At 54.7% G+C, this 17,564-nt stretch overlaps 3 protein-coding genes across 3 annotated transcripts; 2 read left to right on the top strand and 1 right to left on the bottom strand.

Annotated features, from left to right (window-relative positions):
* Window positions 1–2,207: 2,207 nt before the first annotated feature.
* On the top strand, window positions 2,208–4,496 carry GUITHDRAFT_116332 (hypothetical protein; the record flags this gene model as incomplete). Its single annotated transcript, XM_005824446.1, has 1 exon — window positions 2,208–4,496. The coding sequence occupies one exon, from the start codon at window positions 2,208–2,210 to the stop codon at window positions 4,494–4,496; it is 2,289 nt and encodes a 762-aa protein (XP_005824503.1).
* Window positions 4,497–4,984: 488 nt separating this feature from the next.
* On the bottom strand, window positions 4,985–10,014 carry GUITHDRAFT_116331 (hypothetical protein; the record flags this gene model as incomplete). The annotated part of the gene is made up of 30 exons (XM_005824445.1): window positions 4,985–5,036; window positions 5,165–5,218; window positions 5,283–5,334; window positions 5,384–5,463; window positions 5,904–5,938; window positions 6,027–6,056; window positions 6,111–6,182; window positions 6,228–6,284; window positions 6,346–6,381; window positions 6,430–6,522; window positions 6,569–6,662; window positions 6,721–6,788; window positions 7,038–7,132; window positions 7,239–7,422; window positions 7,482–7,511; window positions 7,629–7,682; window positions 7,756–7,807; window positions 7,860–7,900; window positions 8,055–8,111; window positions 8,165–8,240; window positions 8,745–8,782; window positions 8,826–8,897; window positions 8,945–8,990; window positions 9,042–9,169; window positions 9,225–9,276; window positions 9,325–9,367; window positions 9,421–9,476; window positions 9,525–9,572; window positions 9,816–9,894; window positions 9,990–10,014. 30 exons carry the CDS (start codon window positions 10,012–10,014, stop codon window positions 4,985–4,987), a joined length of 1,899 nt encoding a protein of 632 aa, XP_005824502.1.
* A 988-nt stretch (window positions 10,015–11,002) lies between these two features.
* On the top strand, window positions 11,003–16,816 carry GUITHDRAFT_144947 (hypothetical protein; the record flags this gene model as incomplete). Its single annotated transcript, XM_005824444.1, has 6 exons — window positions 11,003–12,930; window positions 13,119–13,230; window positions 13,506–13,619; window positions 13,769–13,838; window positions 14,105–14,598; window positions 14,771–16,816. The coding sequence occupies 6 exons, from the start codon at window positions 11,003–11,005 to the stop codon at window positions 16,814–16,816; spliced, it is 4,764 nt and encodes a 1,587-aa protein (XP_005824501.1).
* Between the last annotated feature and the right edge of the window lie 748 nt (window positions 16,817–17,564).

Raw genomic sequence — 17,564 nt, 5'->3', positions numbered from 1 at the left:
GGTGATGATGATGATGATGATTTTGGTGGTGGTGGTAAGGGTGAGGGTGAGGGTGATGAGTTCCTTGCTTAGGTTCCAAAGGGACTTCCAGACTATACACAAACTTGGTCTCACAGAGCCAAGAGCAAGGATACTAGTCTCAGCAAGTGATTCATTCTTCACTGAAAGTGCATTGTACAATATCAGATAGTAGGTGTACTTCGTTTTATAAAGTTTGTTCTTTAGTATCGAAACTATTTCTCCTTTTGTTGCCGATCACCAGCCTGTACATTTAAGAGTCTTGTTTGTACTTCCGCAGTCCATGTGCATGGAGAGCAGGTTAAAACGTCCATTGCTGCACTGAACAAAAGAGCACGTTCAGAGATGCTGCGTGCCGGAAGAAACCAACCACATCATGCAGCTCGCTATCGATCGAAGACTTCCAACGATCAGAAACTTTCGAGCTCATCAAACATGTCTTCAGCATGCTCTTCGTATGCATGCTTTCTCCTCCTCCTCGTGATCGCCTTGCCACTCGTTCTTGTTCTCTTCTTTTGCGAAAGTGCCGGTCGCTTCCGCTATGCTTGACGTCCACGCTTGGCCCTCACTCAGCTCCCACCTGTCGAGCTGCTGCAGCTGCCACGCCAGTGCCACACGACCCTGAGCCGCTGGCGCTGTGAGAGTTTGACTCTTCCGAACCAACCCGTTCGTGCTCTTGCTCTTCATGCTCAGAAGCTGAGGAGAAGGGGGAGGAAAAGGAGGAGGGGGGGGAAGGGAGCGAAGGGGAGGAAGGGGAGGAAGGGGTAACAGTTGTAGGGTTAGTAGTAGTAATGGTGATAGAACTTGCAGTAGTGGCAGGGCCCCGGCTCTCCTCTTGATCTGCCTGCTCTGCCGGCGGCTCCTGCACATCATCAGTGTCGGCGCCTGCTTGCCGGGGCCCCGGCCAGCGAGTGATGCCGAGCCTCCTGCAGGCAGACTTGAGGCTCGAGAGAGAGATGCCCTGGCAGCAGGAGGGAGAGGTCAGATAGGGGGATGCAGACAAGAGTAGAGGAGAGGCATACCAGATGCTGGGCAGCGGCGTCACGCTTGAGGTTGAAGAGAGGCTGCAGGATGGCGGGGGAGAGGCGGATCTGAGTGCTGGGCAAAGGAGCTGGTTCAAGGGGGTCCCGTCTAGGGCGAGGAGCGACGAAGACAGAAGGGCGATCAGGCAGCATTGAATGAAATCTTGTAGGGCAGAAGAGCTTCAATGTGTTGCAGAGCTTCAATGGGTAGGAGAGCTTCAAGGGTAGGAGAGCTTCAAGGTAGGAGAGCTTCAAGGTAGGAGAGCTTCAAGGTAGGAGAGCTTCAAGGTTGTTCAAGGTAGGAGAGCTTCAAGGCTAGGAGAGCTTAGGAGAGACGGTTATAGCTGATTTGTAAAGACCCAACGGTTCGTATCTTGTGGTTGCGACCGGTTGCAGTTCCATTTTTACAAAACAAATACCAGCCCGCCTCGGGACATTATACCTGCTATTGCAAAGACACTAATTTCATACTAGAAGCGACTGCCACTTTCAGACTGATTGTCCCTTGGGCACGCGCAAGGGTACGCCGCAAGCCACCGGTTGAAGATGCCAATTGGTCCTCCAACGGTCACCTTGCCAAGTTGCGACTGCTAACTGATAGTATCGTCAGCTCGCTGCCATGGTGGCCTCAGTGTCAGGGTCCGATCAAGCCTCCTTTCGACTCTCCTGATTGTCCTCGTACTGATTTTTAACTTAACTTTGAGTAAAAATATAGTCTGTTGAGTCAGAGTCGGGCCTTAAAACTCCGACTGCCACGATCTTTCGGCAAGGTCGTAACTGAGCTATTTTCGTTCAACGATTCACCCACGTGACTCTGACACGTGCCACTGGCAGCGGGCAGTCCCGGTCCGGGGCTCCGAGTACCGTACGGTCCGGGGCCGCTTCCGGCGGGATGGCCGTACGCCGGTGACCGCGCCCGCCACGCGGCCCGGCCGCTCTCAGTCACTCATGACTTTTCTACCCCCGTCCGATAAGTTAAAAGCGGGGGTGGTCTACCGTCACTACTGGCAGTCACGTGCCAGAGGGAACTCGAATGGTCATTGTGAACTTCGGAAAAAAGATCTAAAGCACCCGTAGGGCCAGACAAAACGGTGGGGGGGAGGGGTCAGGGTAGGGGTGCAATAGGGGTGGTTAGGCTCGGGGATCAGGTGAGGACCAGTCCAGCCTATGGGGATGGTTAAGATGATGCGAGGGTGCGCGATGGTGACGGCGATGACGGCCATGGCGGCGATCATGGCAGCCCTGTACTTTGGGTTCATCATGAACCCTAGGAATGAGCATAGATCTGCCTTGGCGATGTCTTCTGCCATGTTGAGAACTAGAGCAAAGCTCACCATTGCCAAACAAAACCTTCCCAAAATGCTTCGCTCTACCTTGCATGCGTTCACACCAGGTCGCAGATCGCTTCCTCATGCCGGCAATGGATCCTTGTCGACATCTGGTAGTTCGTCTTCGGTTCTTGGTCTCTTTTCCTGCGATTGCGGATGTTGTGAAGAGGGTATTTTCTTCGGTTGCACTACATGCTGTCCATGCACCCCAGACACAGGGCCATGCTCGACAAGGCGAACTGGTCGATGCGGCTGTTGTGATGATGGATACTTGTACGGATGCTCTGGAACATGCGGAGGAGCAGGGTCAGGGCCTTGCAGCGATCGATCAACGTATGAGTGTGGATGCTGCTCCTCTGGAATATTCTACGGCTGCCTGGGATCTTGTGGGGACTCAACAGGCACGGGCCCATGCAGTCAAAGAGACTCGGGAACATGCGGCTGCTGCGATCAAGGATTCTTCTGGGGATGCAGGGGTACGTGTGGAGGATCGACCTTCTCGTCCTCTGAGTTCGACACTCTGGTGGAGACGGCAGAAAGTCTTCTGGTGGACATGAGTCTTGGCTTCGTGTTGAAGCCCAAGACTCTAGCGCAGATCGACATCATCAAGATCTCCTACTCCTTGACCGCCGACGTCGCCGCTGACTCCAGCTTCTCTGACTCTCTCAAGCTCGATATCCTCAGGACAGCATCTGGCTTCATTCCGCCTCCTTATGGGGTTGTTATAAGGTTGGGATGGGGGGCGTATGACTTTGTCACCACCTACCAGGACACGGGAGACGTGTGGCAAGCTTCCTTTGCTGCAGTCACGAACAATGTCGAAGCCGACGATCTGAAGTTGGTTGGAAGTGCTCTCGCAAGAACGGCAAGGTCGTCTGGACTTTTAAAGGGCGCGGTCCAATCAGCGACAAGACGACAGCACCGGGAGGGCAAGCACAAGCATTCCAAGTTGAGAACAACGTCAGAACCGTTTCTAGTCAAGGTCTCCTTCTTTGTCAATGTCACTGATCAAGCTCATTTTGATCAAATCTTGAATGATATCGGCCAAGAGAAGATGTTCTCAGAGAGTGGTCTAAACCCGGTGACCTATGGATTCTGGGATGACACGAGCACGTTGACTGTGGGATGTATGTTCATCAAGTGTATCCCCCAGGTTATCGTCCAGCCTTCATCTGAGCTGTGGGTCAACGTCAGCTTCACCTACGCAGCAGCATCGACGAGTCTGACGTCAACGGCAAGAGATATCATCCGAACTGTTCTTGCAAACGTTGCTGGACCCCCTGCAACGCAGAGTGACGTTATCATCAACAGTGAGAGCAGCGATTCGTCTTCCTCAACTTTGATCAAGGCTGCGATCAGCACCAAGAGCAAGTTGTACGCATCCAAAGCTTCGCAGAATCTGATTGCCTCCTCCCTTAACACCGAGGCCGTCAAGGCGGGGCTAGGAACTGATCTGTTCTCATCGGTCAGTGCGACATCTTATTTTTCCAGCTATACGATTGCGCCTCTCAGCTTTCCTTCCGATGATAACTCAACCAACTCCTCGGAAATGCTCAACGCGACCAACACGTCAGAAACAGGAACATCACAGAAAATCTCTGCCGACGACAACACAAGAAAGATCTCTCAGGAAGCCAACAAAACCAACTTCACGACAACTTCATCGTTCAGCTCTACTACAACAACCCCCGTGCAAGTTAAAGTGACCTCGCCTTCAACTACCCCGGTAATGACCACACCCGAGCCACCAGGCATGGACAAGTGGAAGTGCAAGGAAGGATACAGTCCATTTGCTCTCAGACCCGATAATCTCACTTGTATCCCAGATCCTGTCTATCCCCTCAGAAATCACTACTCGAACTGCACCATGACACACAGCTGGAAAGAGCTCGTTGAGATTCTTGCTCACCAGAAGCAAGTTCGGTTCATGACCGGCGGGCTGGGTCAGTTGATGATCCCAAACTCGATTGAAGTCTGGGTATGCCAGAAGAACCATACGTGCACGATGGGCAAAGATGGAGACTTCTTCTGTTTCACTTTTGACGAGAATCGAAAGATCTTTTACCCTTGGGGGTTGATGTCGGACCTGAAGTTGAAACACACGTCCATCTTCAGTTCTCGCCGCTGATTCAGACTCTTAGATCTTGGGTCTCCATAGTGTCTTGTCAGACTCTACTAGATGGGAGATACAAGCAGTTCTTTAGCTGTTTGCCTTGTAACTGTTTGGTATATTTCGACATTTTCTCTTTCATCGCTGCAATCTTGCCTTCTCTCTGCAATTGCCGACGCTCCATTCCTCTCTACCTGCCCCTCTTTGAGCTCGATGCTTTTTCAAATATCAAGCACGCCCGTCATAGCCTACACACAACAAGCCTCATCTTCAAGAAATGACTTCCATTTCACTTGCACTGGACATAGAGAGCTTGTAGCGCAGCTGCTTGCAGACCTCCTCATCGCTATGAGTGTGCCGGGCCGACTCTTGCCGGGCCGACTCTTGCCGGGCCGACTCTGCCGGGCCGCCGACTGCCGGGCCGGGATCTAGAGTCGGAACCGGATTGTTGAGTTTGATGAGTAAAATTTGACTAGTATGTCAGGTGCTACTGGTGATGATATGATTTACTTATGTTGCATGTTGTAGGAGACCTGAGCCCTCCTGGCGTCTTTGAGCCTGCGGCAGGAGAAGTGACTGAGTGAGGAGAGCAAGACAGGAGGAAGGGGCAAGAGAGTTGGCGAGGATACGAGAGGAGGAGGAGCAGGAGCCTCAGGAGAGGAGAAGAGGACAGAGAAAGCAGGTACATCTTCTTCTTGCTCTCGATATCGTCCGAAGTAAACAATCCCTCCCTTTCCCAGCTGCAAACAAGGGTCAACTCCAGTTCCTCTTCAGCTGGGAACGGAGTCTAGGCTCTCATCACACCTTGACAGCAGCAGGTCGACGAGCTTGACAGGCAACAGGCTGATGGCATCAACTGAAGTTGCGCAACGTGAGTTAACGGCAGCAGCTCTCTCTTCTCCTACCGATCAGCATATCCACCTCCCCAAAGTCGTTCAAGTGCCGCGACGACCCGGAGGAGGGAGGAGCCTCCGGTGCCTCCCGCCTGTGGAGAGCAGGGGGTTGGGAGGAGGAAGGCCTGCTTGCTGGATCCTCGTCGGACAAGTGGCGGCGCAAGAAATCGTCGAGATCATCCATGGGTGACTGAGATGAGGAGAATGAGTCCTACACAGAGCAGGGGAGGGGAGAAGGGAGGGGAGTAGCAGGGAGGGGAGGAGAGAAGGGAGGGGAGAAGGGAGGGGAGAAGGGAGGGGAGTAGCAGGGAGGGGAGGAGAGAAGGGAGGGGAGAAGGGAGGGGAGAAGGGAGGGGAGTAGCAGGGAGGGGAGTAGCAGGGAGGGGAGGGAGGGGAGCAGGAGGGGAGCAGGGAGGGGAGAGACAATAGCAAGAAGAAGGGATGGGGAAAAGAAGGGAAAAGGAGAGCAAGGGAATGAAGGCAGTAGCAGGGAGAGGATGGAGAGGATGAAGAAGGGGAGAGGAGGAAACACCTCAGGCGGAGTCCTGCTGGGCTCGTTGCCTTGAACTTTATCGCTCAACCCCGTGTTTGACTTGTTTGACATTTTTGTTTTTGGATCTGCACGAGGGTGGAGGAGGAAGAGATCGAGTGGAACCTGACGCGCTTCTTGAAAGTCAGCGAACCCCTGCCAGCATGCAGCGTCAGGATTATGAGGGGGAGATCAGCTTGCTTCGTTCACATCAGCGTCTGCTGGTTTCTGCGACAAGCTTGTCTTCTTTGTTCGCAGCCTTCCTGATGTTTGCACTTCGTTCTGCGATCAGATGAGGGAGGAGAACAAGTGATGTGGGTTGTGAACCTTCTTTGAAAACGTGTCCCGTTCCTTGTTGCTGCGGATCTTTTTCCTCAAGTTGTACTGGGCCAACAACACCGTCAATGACGCAGACGCTGCTTGTCGACTCTGTCTTCTCTTTCACCTGACTGTCTGTCTCCATCGGGTGACGGATAACAACCTGATCATGAACAACGTGTAAACACAACGGCAAGACTGCAAGAAATACTGCACTGACAACTCTGTTGTCTTCATCTCTCTTCACGCCGACCCCCTTCCCATCGCCTCCGCTGAGCAGACCGAGGCTCTCGAGCTCTGATCTCTGATGGGAGGAGGTTGAGATCAATAGGGATGACAGCTTTGCATACCCTAGCAATCATCTCAAGTTCTTCTCGAGAGTTGTTGAGCCGGGATGGCTGGGATGAGAGGTCTTCCGCTCTGATCGCTGATGACTTCTCATCCCTGATCGCAAGGAGGACGGCAAGAGGGTCAAGTGGCCGATGGAGAGATGCAGTTTTACCTCCAAAACGTTGAATGTGAGATCTTGAAAGTGTTCTTACTGATGGAGGTCTGCGATGAGAACCTGTCCTGCGGAGTCAAAGCAAGGAATCGTGGTGAATGCGATGACAGGGGGAAAGATGACGGCGATAAAAGTGAGCTGTGCTATCAGATATGATGATGATGATGATGATGATGATGATGATGATGATGATGATGATGATGATGATGATGATGATGATGATGATGATGATGATGACTTGAAAAGCATGATTGTTTAAATGATTCAGCTGCTTTTGATGACGAGGGAGGAAGGGAGACGATCATAAGAAACATCACCGCGGAGACAGGAGGGAGTTGTTCAAGTCGTTTGTCTCCTGTTTCCTGCCTGCTGTTGATCTCTCCACAATGGATCGAGGAGACAACAAGAAGATCTGAGAAGAGTTGACATTGACAACAACAAGCCAACTGAAAACATGTACATTCGTCTGTCGTTTGACAAATGCCCTCTTCTCCTCTGCAACCCTCTCCTGTTCCAACCTAGCATCCTCTCTTGAGCTTGCAAGCCCTGAACCACAACACCTTGTGACCTTCGATCTTCCTCTTGCTCCTTTCTCTCCCGTTCCGCAGCTAGAGTCTCGCTCAGGTTGCTGATGATGACTCCTTTCCTTGTCTGTCTGTTGGGTTTACTTGCTTTCTTGACGTGATCGACGTCTGACTTGCTCTGAATGCAATGGGACTTGTCAGATACGAAGAGGAGTTGAACGATGGCTGTGAAGATACCGCGACATGCTGCTGAGAATTCATCATGGCCTGCAAGACAAAACAAGTGCAATAAACAATGGGTCAGAACAGAAGACGAGAGACAAGGAGGTATTTGAATGTGATGATAGAATTATGGTGATAATGATGAGAGTTGAACTCAATCACCGTCTCAGCCTCTTGCTTCGCCTTCGCCGCCTTGTGTCTCTTGGAGCATTCTACCTGTCGTGATCGCAATTAGGTCTCTGATGTCTCTGCTCTCCTCCTTTTCCTCCTCATCCCTCCGGCTCCCCACCTGCTTCATCTGCACCTCATACTGCCGCTCTGCATCCTCGATCGCGTTGTCACTGAGATGATGATGATGATGATGATGATGATGATTTAGGAGATGCATGTCACCGCAATCTTATCATCTCAAACTTCTCATTGTCCGCCTCGACCTGGAGAAAGCAAACGGAGTTCGAAGAGGAGCTTACATGTCGTCATGAACGTCTTACGTTCAGGTTTCTGCAGCTCACTCATAAACCTCATCTCGATCTGTTCAGACTTGGACGTCACCGCTGTTCGCAGACAAGTGAAGAAACTGACTGTCACCTTGTTCGCCTGAACTTTCATCTCCTTCTCGATCCTCGCATCAAACTGCGCTCTCTCCTGCCCTTGTACGTCAGAGCCTCGTTCTCCATGGGCGGCAGAAGTCGCACAACCTGAGCCTCCATAGCTGTCAGCTGTGACCTGACTTGCAAAGCAGCCTCAAAGTTTTTCCCCCACATCTGCAGGATTCTGATCAACGTCATCATTATCAACAACACCATTGTAGTCGTTGTCATCATCATCATCATCATCATCGACTCCTTCATCTCCATAAACATCGTTGCGGTTGTCGTCGTTGTCGTCGTCGTTGTCGTCGTCATCATCATCATTGGCTTCTCAGTCTTGCTGGACAGAAGAGGACAACATTTGGGGGGATAAGGGTGAGGGTGAGGGTGAGGAGGAGGAGGTGGAGGAGGAGGAGGAGGAGGGAGAGAGGGAGGGAGGGAGGAAAAGCTTGACCAGTGTGTCGAATGTTCTTTGCAAGTCTGCAAGTGAACTAAAAGAAAACAAGTTTAGCAGGAGACGCATGCGATATGACATCGTGCGGTAACACGTGTCCCCTTTCCTCTCTCCCCTCGTCTCAGTTCTTCTCCTCTCCTGCTTCCCTTCCCTCCTCTCCTGCTCTTCCTCTCTTCTCATGTATACTTCTTCTCCTTTGTTGTCCGTTCCCTTCTTCCTACCGTACATACACACCTTGAGCCTTTGAACTTTGCTTGTTGCTTCTTCTTCAGCTGATAGCCAAGGTGAGGTTGCACATCAACAATACTCAGCAACCTCAGCGATGGCTTCCTTCTTCTGTTTCAACAGCTCTTCTTTCTGAGATTCGAGCTTCTCCAACCTAAACGCCTGCAGGAAACTCCATCTCTCTTCACTTGCTCTCTCTCCCCTCCTACCTCTCGCTCGCTCCAGTAATCCATCAGCTCTTCAATCTTCTTCTTCCTGCATGATCGTGCTCAATCCCCCAATTCCGACCACCGAACTCAAGCAGACCTCATTGCAAACATCTCCTCCTTGTCTAACTCTATCGCTTTTTCCATCATAATCGCCTGTTTGTACTGCATTACACCTCCACCTCCCTCCATTATCGTCAGCTCCACCTGGACCTTCGTGACGTCAGCCTGCAGAAAACCTTGTAAGTCGAGGAGACAAAACAGACACACATCGAAATCTCACCTTGAGATCTCGAACGCAGTCTGAAACAATCATCGCAAACTCCAACATCCCTCTACGTCATCACGTCATCTCAACGAGTGTCCCTCTACCATCGAACCACCTCTGTGAGGATTGCTCTCTAACTGCAAGCAGGGATCGCAGCTCTGCAAGTGCTTTAAGAGGAGCTAGGTGGTTGCAGGATCGCCTCGCCCCTTACCAGCGTTGTAGTCTTCTTGGTTGCTGGCAAAACGTGCCAAGTCTTGAGCCTCGTACCTGAAGGACTATCTTCACGCGCAGCTGGAGCATGGAATGAAACCTCACCAGTGCCCTCCCTGAGAATCTGGTTGATTCTGCTTCCAGCGCCTGTACCTGCATGCTGGTCAGTCTGACGATGATGACGAAGGAAGGTGGGGAAAAGAGAGGAGAGGAGCAGGGTCGGGGTGAAGAGGAGTAATGAAGCATGTTGATGCGAGGAGGATTCGAAAGTGGCAGGGGTAGAGGGAGACGGGAAAAGAGATGACGAGGAGGGGGGCTGGGGGGCTGGGGGGGGGGAAGAGAGAGGAGGTGGAGCGAGTGGAGGGACGAGTGAGGGAGTGCGGTGGGACTTTGAACCTAATCCTTGTCTTCTCCACCAAGTCTCCCTGCCCGTCCATCTTCGAGAAGCCCTCGACTGGCTGGTTCGATTTCACGTCTATCAAGAGCTCAGGTCTCAGCATCTCGACATTCTAAGCAGCATGATTGAAGCGATCTGCTGGAGATAGAGGTGTTCCATATCATTTGTTCAACCTCGGAATGTCCTCGTTCCCGTCATCTTTCCCTTTCCGCTCTCTTTCCCTTGCTTCTTTGCTTCCTCCTCCTCTACCTCCTCCTCTACCTCCTCCTCTCCTCGTCCTCGTCCTCCTCGTCCTCCTCGTCCTCGTCCTCGTCCTCGTCCTCGTCCTCCTGGCTTCTTCTGGCCATGAAGGCGGGCTAGTCAACTCAACTCAATTGGTCGGTTACAGACCGTTTCACTCAATGACCGTTATTCCGTTCAGTCACTGCCAACCCGGTGACCCGGTGATCGGCGGCGGCCGGACCGGCCCGAGGGCAAGAGCGGGGATGAGGCAGGAAGTCCATCAAGGGACGTCATACTGGGTCAACACACCAAAGGGGTCGAGCAGTGGTCACATGAAATAAAGGGGGTAGGGTCATAATGAAAGGGGTACTTTCATGGGGAAATTTCTGATTTAGGAAAGGGTAGGTATAGGAAAGTACAAGGTATAATTAGCAGGTGGTGTCGTAATCAGGGAGGGGTCGGTGGGGTAGGGCTGTTCAGACAAAGGGGTGATGGCTTGACTTGGAAAAGTAGAGAGAGGAGAAGAGAGGAGAAGAGAGGAGAAGAGAGGAGAAGAGAAGTGAAGGGGAGGGAGGAGAGGAGGATAGCAGAAGTCAGGGAGAGGAGAGGAGGGGAGAGAAGGATAAACTCTGAGGAGTGGGGAGCAAAGAGAATCTAGAGTGGGTTGGTGAGGAAGCAAAAAGAGGGGGAGACGGGTGGAAGCGTTGGGTGAATGGGCATCAAGCCTGACCGAAGCGAAGACATTATTGCAGCATAGTTTCCGGACCGTCCTTGCAATGCAGAAGAAGACAGCGACCGTGCCTGCTTATCCCTCAGCATAGATGAAGGACAGGATCCTTTGATGGCTCGGCAACTGGTGCAGCCTGTATCAATGACTTTAATGAGACATGGTTCATATCGCAGTCTTATGCAGCTCTGCTGCCTCTTCGTACTCTTATCCTTTGCCGCTGCCAACTCTCACAGCATGATAGAAAGCAAGGCACCCCTCTGCCTACAAGTGAAGGAGGTTCTTAGCAATGGTCTAGACCAGCAGCTGCGCGACTTGTTGAAGAAGGAAGATGCTAGAGACATCAGGGGCTGCTCAGACTTCCTTGGAGCAGGGAGTCTCCTGCATTATGCGGCGACAACAGGAAAACTTCGAAACCTCGAGGCTCTCGTGACGGAGCTCGGGCTTAACGTCAACCAAACAGATACGCTGGGCATGACCCCCCTGCACATCGCCTCGATGAGGGGGAACGTGCAGTTCTGTATCAGCCTCATGAGGCTAGGAGCAAGCATCACTGCTCGAGACCACCAGCGGCGCAGCGCTCGTGACCTCGCCATCTTGAGCGGGCATAGGTACCTTGCTGGGCTCCTACTGAATGGGTTGTCCGGCCTCGCAGTTGGCCGCGAGAGCAAGTCAGAAAGTGCCAAGAGCGGTCGGCAGAGGAACTCTTCCTCATCCTCCGTGGACCTGCGCAGTCACCTTCCTACAGCAGGCGACCACATCCTAGGCGTCTGTGCGTCTCCAGCTCAGCAGACGACTGCGGAAAACTGCATGAAACTGTACAACTTCACCCATGCAGGGGGGATACAGGCCAACTGCACGGCAGTGCCAGACGTCCCCGACTGCATCAAGAACGGTTACGCCTGCCTCAACGGCGAGGTGCTGATCCCCGAGGCTCCCTGTGCCTTCCCGTTCGAGTACAAGGGCAAGCTCTACTATCAGTGCTTCCCCGATGCCGTCCCTTGGTGTTACATGGCTCCCAACTTTCAGGTCCCCTGCTCACCCGAGGCGAAGCTTGCAGGCTGCAACGATGATATCAATCTGTACAACCCGAACTTGCCCAAGTACAAGTGCCGGTGCAACATCGTCGGCAGTTGGAACGCGCCCACTGCTTCTAGCAGGAGTATGACGATCATAGGGTACGGCTTCGGAAACGGCGACCGAGATTGTACCACCGCCTACATGGATTGTATACAGGCCAAAACCTCCGACGAATGTCGGCTGCAGTACTTCCCCAACGCCTCATCGGACAACTATGAGTTCCCTCAGAACTGTAAGTATCATGTCTTGACCATCGGAAAGACGCAGGTCAGCAACGTCAACTGGACCTCCGACAGCTCCATCAGCTGCAGCGTGCCGCCGGGTATCGGCATCAACCTTGGGATGAACTTGGTGGCGGGAAGGTACAGGAGGGACACCAACGCGTACTCTCCCCTCATAAACATCTTCTCCTACGACCGCCCAGCAGAACGGCAAGTCATGGTGCCCAACAGTCCTACCTCTGGCGATCGCATGGTAACGATCCTTGGCCAAAACTTCGCTCCCTTCATGGTGTCCGCTGCCGCCGCCATCGGGGAGACGGACTGCCAGTGGACCCGCTGGGTGAGCTCGACGTCAATGTTCTGCTCGGTTCCTGTTGGGACAGGGGGCAATCTGCCAGTCAACGTGTCCATCTACGAGTGTCAAGACACGGCTCTAGAGGCTTGTACCCCTACCCTGATCATGTCCAAGGGGGGTGTCAAGAACGTCTTCAGCTATGACAAGCCTTCCATCACCTCCGTGGGTCCAGGAAACTCCCCTGCTGTCGGCTACGCGCTGATTACGATCTTTGGCAAGAACTTCGGGTACAGCAACAGCAAGTGGACGCTGCTGGACTCTTCCACGGGCACGACCGTGCAGGTGGCAACCACAGTTCAGTCGTATGCCCTCTCCCGCTTCCCCATGAACGATTACTACATCGACCTCCACCTGGCCACGAGCGAGCCGAATCGAGCCCTGACGGCTGGGTTGGAGTTCATTTGTGTGGGTGACGCGACGTACGACGGGACCCCCTGCTACTGCCCCAATGGTGCCAGCACCTGTGCCAGCGCTCTTTGTGGGACATTTGCACAGTGTACTGCCGCTAGGTCTGTCGTTTCCTTCCTCCTTCTTCATCCCCTCCATTTCCCTCCAATCCCCTGCCTGCCTGCCTGCCTGCCTCCCTCCCTCCCTCTTCCCCCCCCCTTCCTCTCCCCCTTCCTCCTCTCCTCCCTCCTCCCTTCTCTTTCTGTTTCCTTCCCTCCTGTCATGGCTGGGCTGATGGTTATGTTGATAGGTTTCTCTGCGTCGGAAGCTCCAAGGACAACTTTGCGGTCTGTGCGAACTCGAACGCTGTGTGTGCGGGTGGCAGCAAGTGCGTTGCAATCCCCCTTGGTCTCGGATGCCAGGTAACAGGAAGAAGAATGCACTCTCCTGCTGTTCCTCCCTCCTCCCTCCTTCCTCCCTCCCTCCCTCCTCCCTTCCCTCCTCCCTCCCTCCCTCCTCCCTTCCCTCCTCCTTCCCTCCCCACCTTCCTCCCCACTTCCTGCCCCCATCTCAACTGAGAAGGACATGCTCTTGCTCCTGCCGCTGTCCCCTTGTCCGCTCCTGCTCCTTACCAGTAGCTCGTGCTCCGTCCCTGCTCCTCCTGCCTCCTGTGCTCTTCCTCTGAGTACGAGCGCAGTACTGGGAGAAAGTCTGCACCGTCGACAAGGACGTGTACGGTTGCGTCCCTCCTTTCCTCAAGTTCTCCTGCGAGTTCAGTCTTAACCCTGACGGCATCAACTGCAACAAAGTGGTGAGCTGCAAACGCTCTGCTCTGCTCTGCTCTGCTCTGCTCTGCTCTGCTCTGCTCTGCTCTGCTCTGCTCTGCTCTGCTCTGCTCTGCTCTGCTCTGCTCTGCTCTGCTCTGCTCTGCTCTGCTCTCTTCTCTTCCCGCTCACTCAGTCACAGAGCCCAACAACTCAGAGCGTCAACAGCGTCTTGTGTGCCTCCAACTTCCACGGTTATGTGACAGGTGAGCAACATGGATGTTTGATCCCCTTACCCATCTACCTCATGCACTGCTAATCGCTCCTCCTTTCCTCTTCTCCTTTCCTTCTTTCATCTGCTCTGCTCTGCTCTGCTCTGCTCTGCTCTGCTCTGCTCTGCTCTGCTCTGCTCTGCTCTGCTCTGCTCTGCTCTGCTCTGCTCTGCTCTCGTCTCATCTGCTCTCGTCTCCCCTCCTGTTCCCTCACTCCCCCCGCATTTTTCTCTCGCTTCCATCACTTGACAGCTTTCCAGGCACCGAGTGCATCAACCTGATCTGGCTCTCCGACTCAAGCATCATCTGCAGAGTCCCAGCTGGACTCGGCCCCCAGCAAGACGTCTCCCTCATGATCGACGGCCAGAGCCGATCGCTCAGTCAGATCTTCACCTACAACGCTCCAGAGCTCTCAAGCATTCCCACCTCCCTCCAGCCGACATCGGGCAAGGCCGTCATGACCTTTTTCGGCGAGTCCTTCGGCGCATTCAGCTGCAACAGGACCTGGTGCAGCCGCTTTCAGATCTCAGGAGACGTCATGAGCCACAAGTCCAGCAACGGCGGCAGCGCGTGCATGAAGACTTCGTGGAACTCCGACAGCACTCTGCTGTGCCAGCTCTCAGCTGGGGTCGGGGCGGACAAGGAGGTGCAGGTGACGGTGATGTCCTCCGCAAACACGCTGTCCTCTGTCCTGCTAGAGGCAGCGGCGAGGAGCGGGAAGCTGCCGGGCAGAATACAGTACCAGCCCCCTGAAGTGAGATCTTTTCGACTTTGTTTCTCTCCTCTCCTCCCCTCCTCCTCTCCTCATCCCTTAAACCTCCCGTCCTGCCCTGTTTCATTCCATAGAACCCCCTCTGCTCTGCTCCCCTCCGCTGTCTTCCTCTGCACAAGTGCTATCTCCCCTCCTGTCACTGACTTCCCTCCAGCTCAATGTCGTCCTCCCCGGCAACGGGCCCACCAAAGGCAGCAGCTTCGTACAGCTCACCGGCAAGTCCTTCGGCTACTTCGACAGCTCCGTGGCTGCCAGGATGGTGGGTAGCGCATGCAGCGCAACACGTTGGATGGCAGACACTGCAGTGCTCTGCTCGCTCCCAGGAGGAATCTCCTCTGCCGAATGCTCCGTGTTCGCGCAAGTCCCAGCTGCCGAATGCTACTCCACAGTTTGCGGGGGCCCCCAGTCCATCACCAATGCGATCTGCCGCACCGTGGCGCTGACAGTCCAGCAGCAGCTGGGGTCGGAGGTCGGGGCCTTCTCTTTCGACCAGCCCGCCATGCAGTTCGTGAAGCCGATCAACTCGCCGACGACGGGGTCGGTCAACATGACGCTGGTCGGGTCAAACTTCGGCACCCAGCCCAGCTACGGGCATCAAGTGTGGGCGGCAAGCAAGAAGTGCAAGTCGACGACCTTCGTCTCCGACTCCTCCCTCATCTGCGAGACCCCCCAGAGCGTCGGGACCGGGCACAAAGTGTACGCCACCCTGCTGGCCAAGGGAGGAGAGGACTTCTACCTCCGCACCGCCGACTCGTCCCGCTCGCTCTTCTCCTACGACCGGCCTGTCATCGCGGCCTACCAGCCCCCCCACGTCCCGACCACCGGCGGCTCCACCATCACAGCCCTCGGCTCCGGCTTCGGGGCCGAACGCTGCGGAGGAGACTGCACCAAGTACGAGATTCCCCAGCTGACAGTCGGGGACACTGCCTGCTACACCACCACCTGGGTCTCGGACTCTTCCCTTCTCTGCTCCTTCGGGGTCTACCCAGACCCCGGGCCCGGCGTCGGGCAGAACCTCCCAGCTGGGATCGTGGTGGGTTCTCAGGCCAGCGACCTCAAGTCCTTCTTCTCCTACAACGCGCCGGCGGTCATGGGGTTCACCACCGGCAACCCCCCATGGTCCAAGGCAGTACCCTACGCCAGCAACGGCCCAGCTGAAGGAGACCGGCCGCTGACGATCTTCGGGTCGAACTTCGGGGTGCTGGACTACTCGCCGACGGCGACGATAGGAGAGACGAGCTGCAAGCGGGCTAGCTGGACCTCCGACACCTCCATCCTCTGCACGACCCCAGCTTGCACGAACTACCTGGCAGGCGCAAACTACGACCTCCCGCTGCAGGTGGAGGTCGGGCTGGCCTACTACACAGATGGGAAGCAGCTGGGGGTAAAGATCGCTGCCTTCACGTGCGACTTCCCCATCCCCGTCTTCTTCAAGCTGAACAACAACGAGATCAATCTTCTCAGCTTCCTCGCCTCCCTCCTCCTCGCCGGCCTCGTGGTCTGCTGCCTCCACAGGAGGTACAAGAAGGAATGGCCCTCCATCCCCCTCACCCTCCCCAAGGCTCGAGCTCGCTACCCTCCAGGGCAGAAGCCGAACCCGAAGCAGCTGGTCTACCACACGCTGTGGACGAAGCAAAGGGACGACGATGATGCTCACAGCGCGTCGAGCCAGGATGATGATGAGGAGGAGGAGGACCCCAAGAAGCGAGCAGACATCCTGCAGAACGCGTTCGAGAAGGGCCTAGCCGCAGCGACGAAGCTTGCTGGTGGGCCGAAGCTCGACAAAGAGGAGGAGGAGGAGGAGGACGAGGACCAAGAGGAGGACGTGTACGAGGACGAGGGATTCAAGCTGCACTCGAGGCAGACTTACCGTCCTCCTAGAGTCGCGCTGGATCGACTTGAGAAGGCCAACACGTTCAGGTGGGGAGCTGAGAGCACCAGCATGGGCGACATCCCTGAGTCGATTCAGACGCCGCAGCCAGGGACGAAGCAGAGGCAGCACAAGAGGAACAAGAGCAGGAAGGAGCACGCGACGCAGCTGTGGAGGAGGATGAGCATAGCGCTGCTGGCGTCAAGAGAGGGAGGAGGCAGGAGGCAGGAGGCAGGAGGCAGGAGGCAGGAGGCAGAAGGGAGGAGACAGGAGGAGGAGAAGGCTGAGCTCGATGATGTACTGCTGGAAGAGCATGAGGAGGAGAGATAGGGAGGGGGGGCAAGAAAGGCAAACTGCTGGTTGGTGAGCATGTAAAGGAAGATAAGACCAAGTCGACTACGAACGTCTCTTCCTCAATCCTCCCCTTCCTCCTCCTCGCTCCCTATCCTCCCCCACGCGCTCTCCCCCTTTATGAGTTCAAGGCCTCGAAGAAGGAGTCGACCTCCCCGGCCACCTGTAGCTGCTGTCAGCTCAACGTCACAAACATTCCTTCCTCACCTTCAGCATATCATCCTCCTCCTCCTCCTCCTCCTCCTTCCCCTTCGCCTCCTCTTTCCCTCCTGCATCCTCTTGCTTGTTCTCTTTGCCTGCGCTCTCCTTCTCTTCTCCCTGATTGTTCTCTGCTCCTGCTAGGGGCAGGTACCAGTCCTCCGTCATGCCAGCCTGAGCAACTGTTAGAGCAAAGGAGGGGAGGGGAGGGGAGAGGAGAGGAGAGGAGGGAGGAGAAGGGAAGGTACCTCCAGACGAGCTTGTTTGTTGAAAGGCGGCTGATATTGATGTCAGCAACACGAGGAGGAGCAATGAGGTCAAAGACCTTCAAGACACCGCGGAAGTATTTCTTGACATAATCATGATACACCTTGCACGAAAACATCATTCTCCCCTTCCCCTTTGCTCTTCCTCGTTCTCCTCCTCCTCCTCCTCTTCCACCTCCTCCTCCGCCTCCTGCAATGAAACTTTCTTGCTGCATCGCCCAGCCATCTCCTCCTCCTCCTCCTCCTCCTCCTCCTCCTCCTCC

This window comes from Guillardia theta (genome assembly GCF_000315625.1).
Source record: "Guillardia theta CCMP2712 unplaced genomic scaffold GUITHscaffold_94, whole genome shotgun sequence".
In the NCBI taxonomy this organism is placed as follows: domain Eukaryota; class Cryptophyceae; order Pyrenomonadales; family Geminigeraceae; genus Guillardia; species Guillardia theta.
This window is presented reverse-complemented; position numbering and strand designations above follow the sequence as displayed.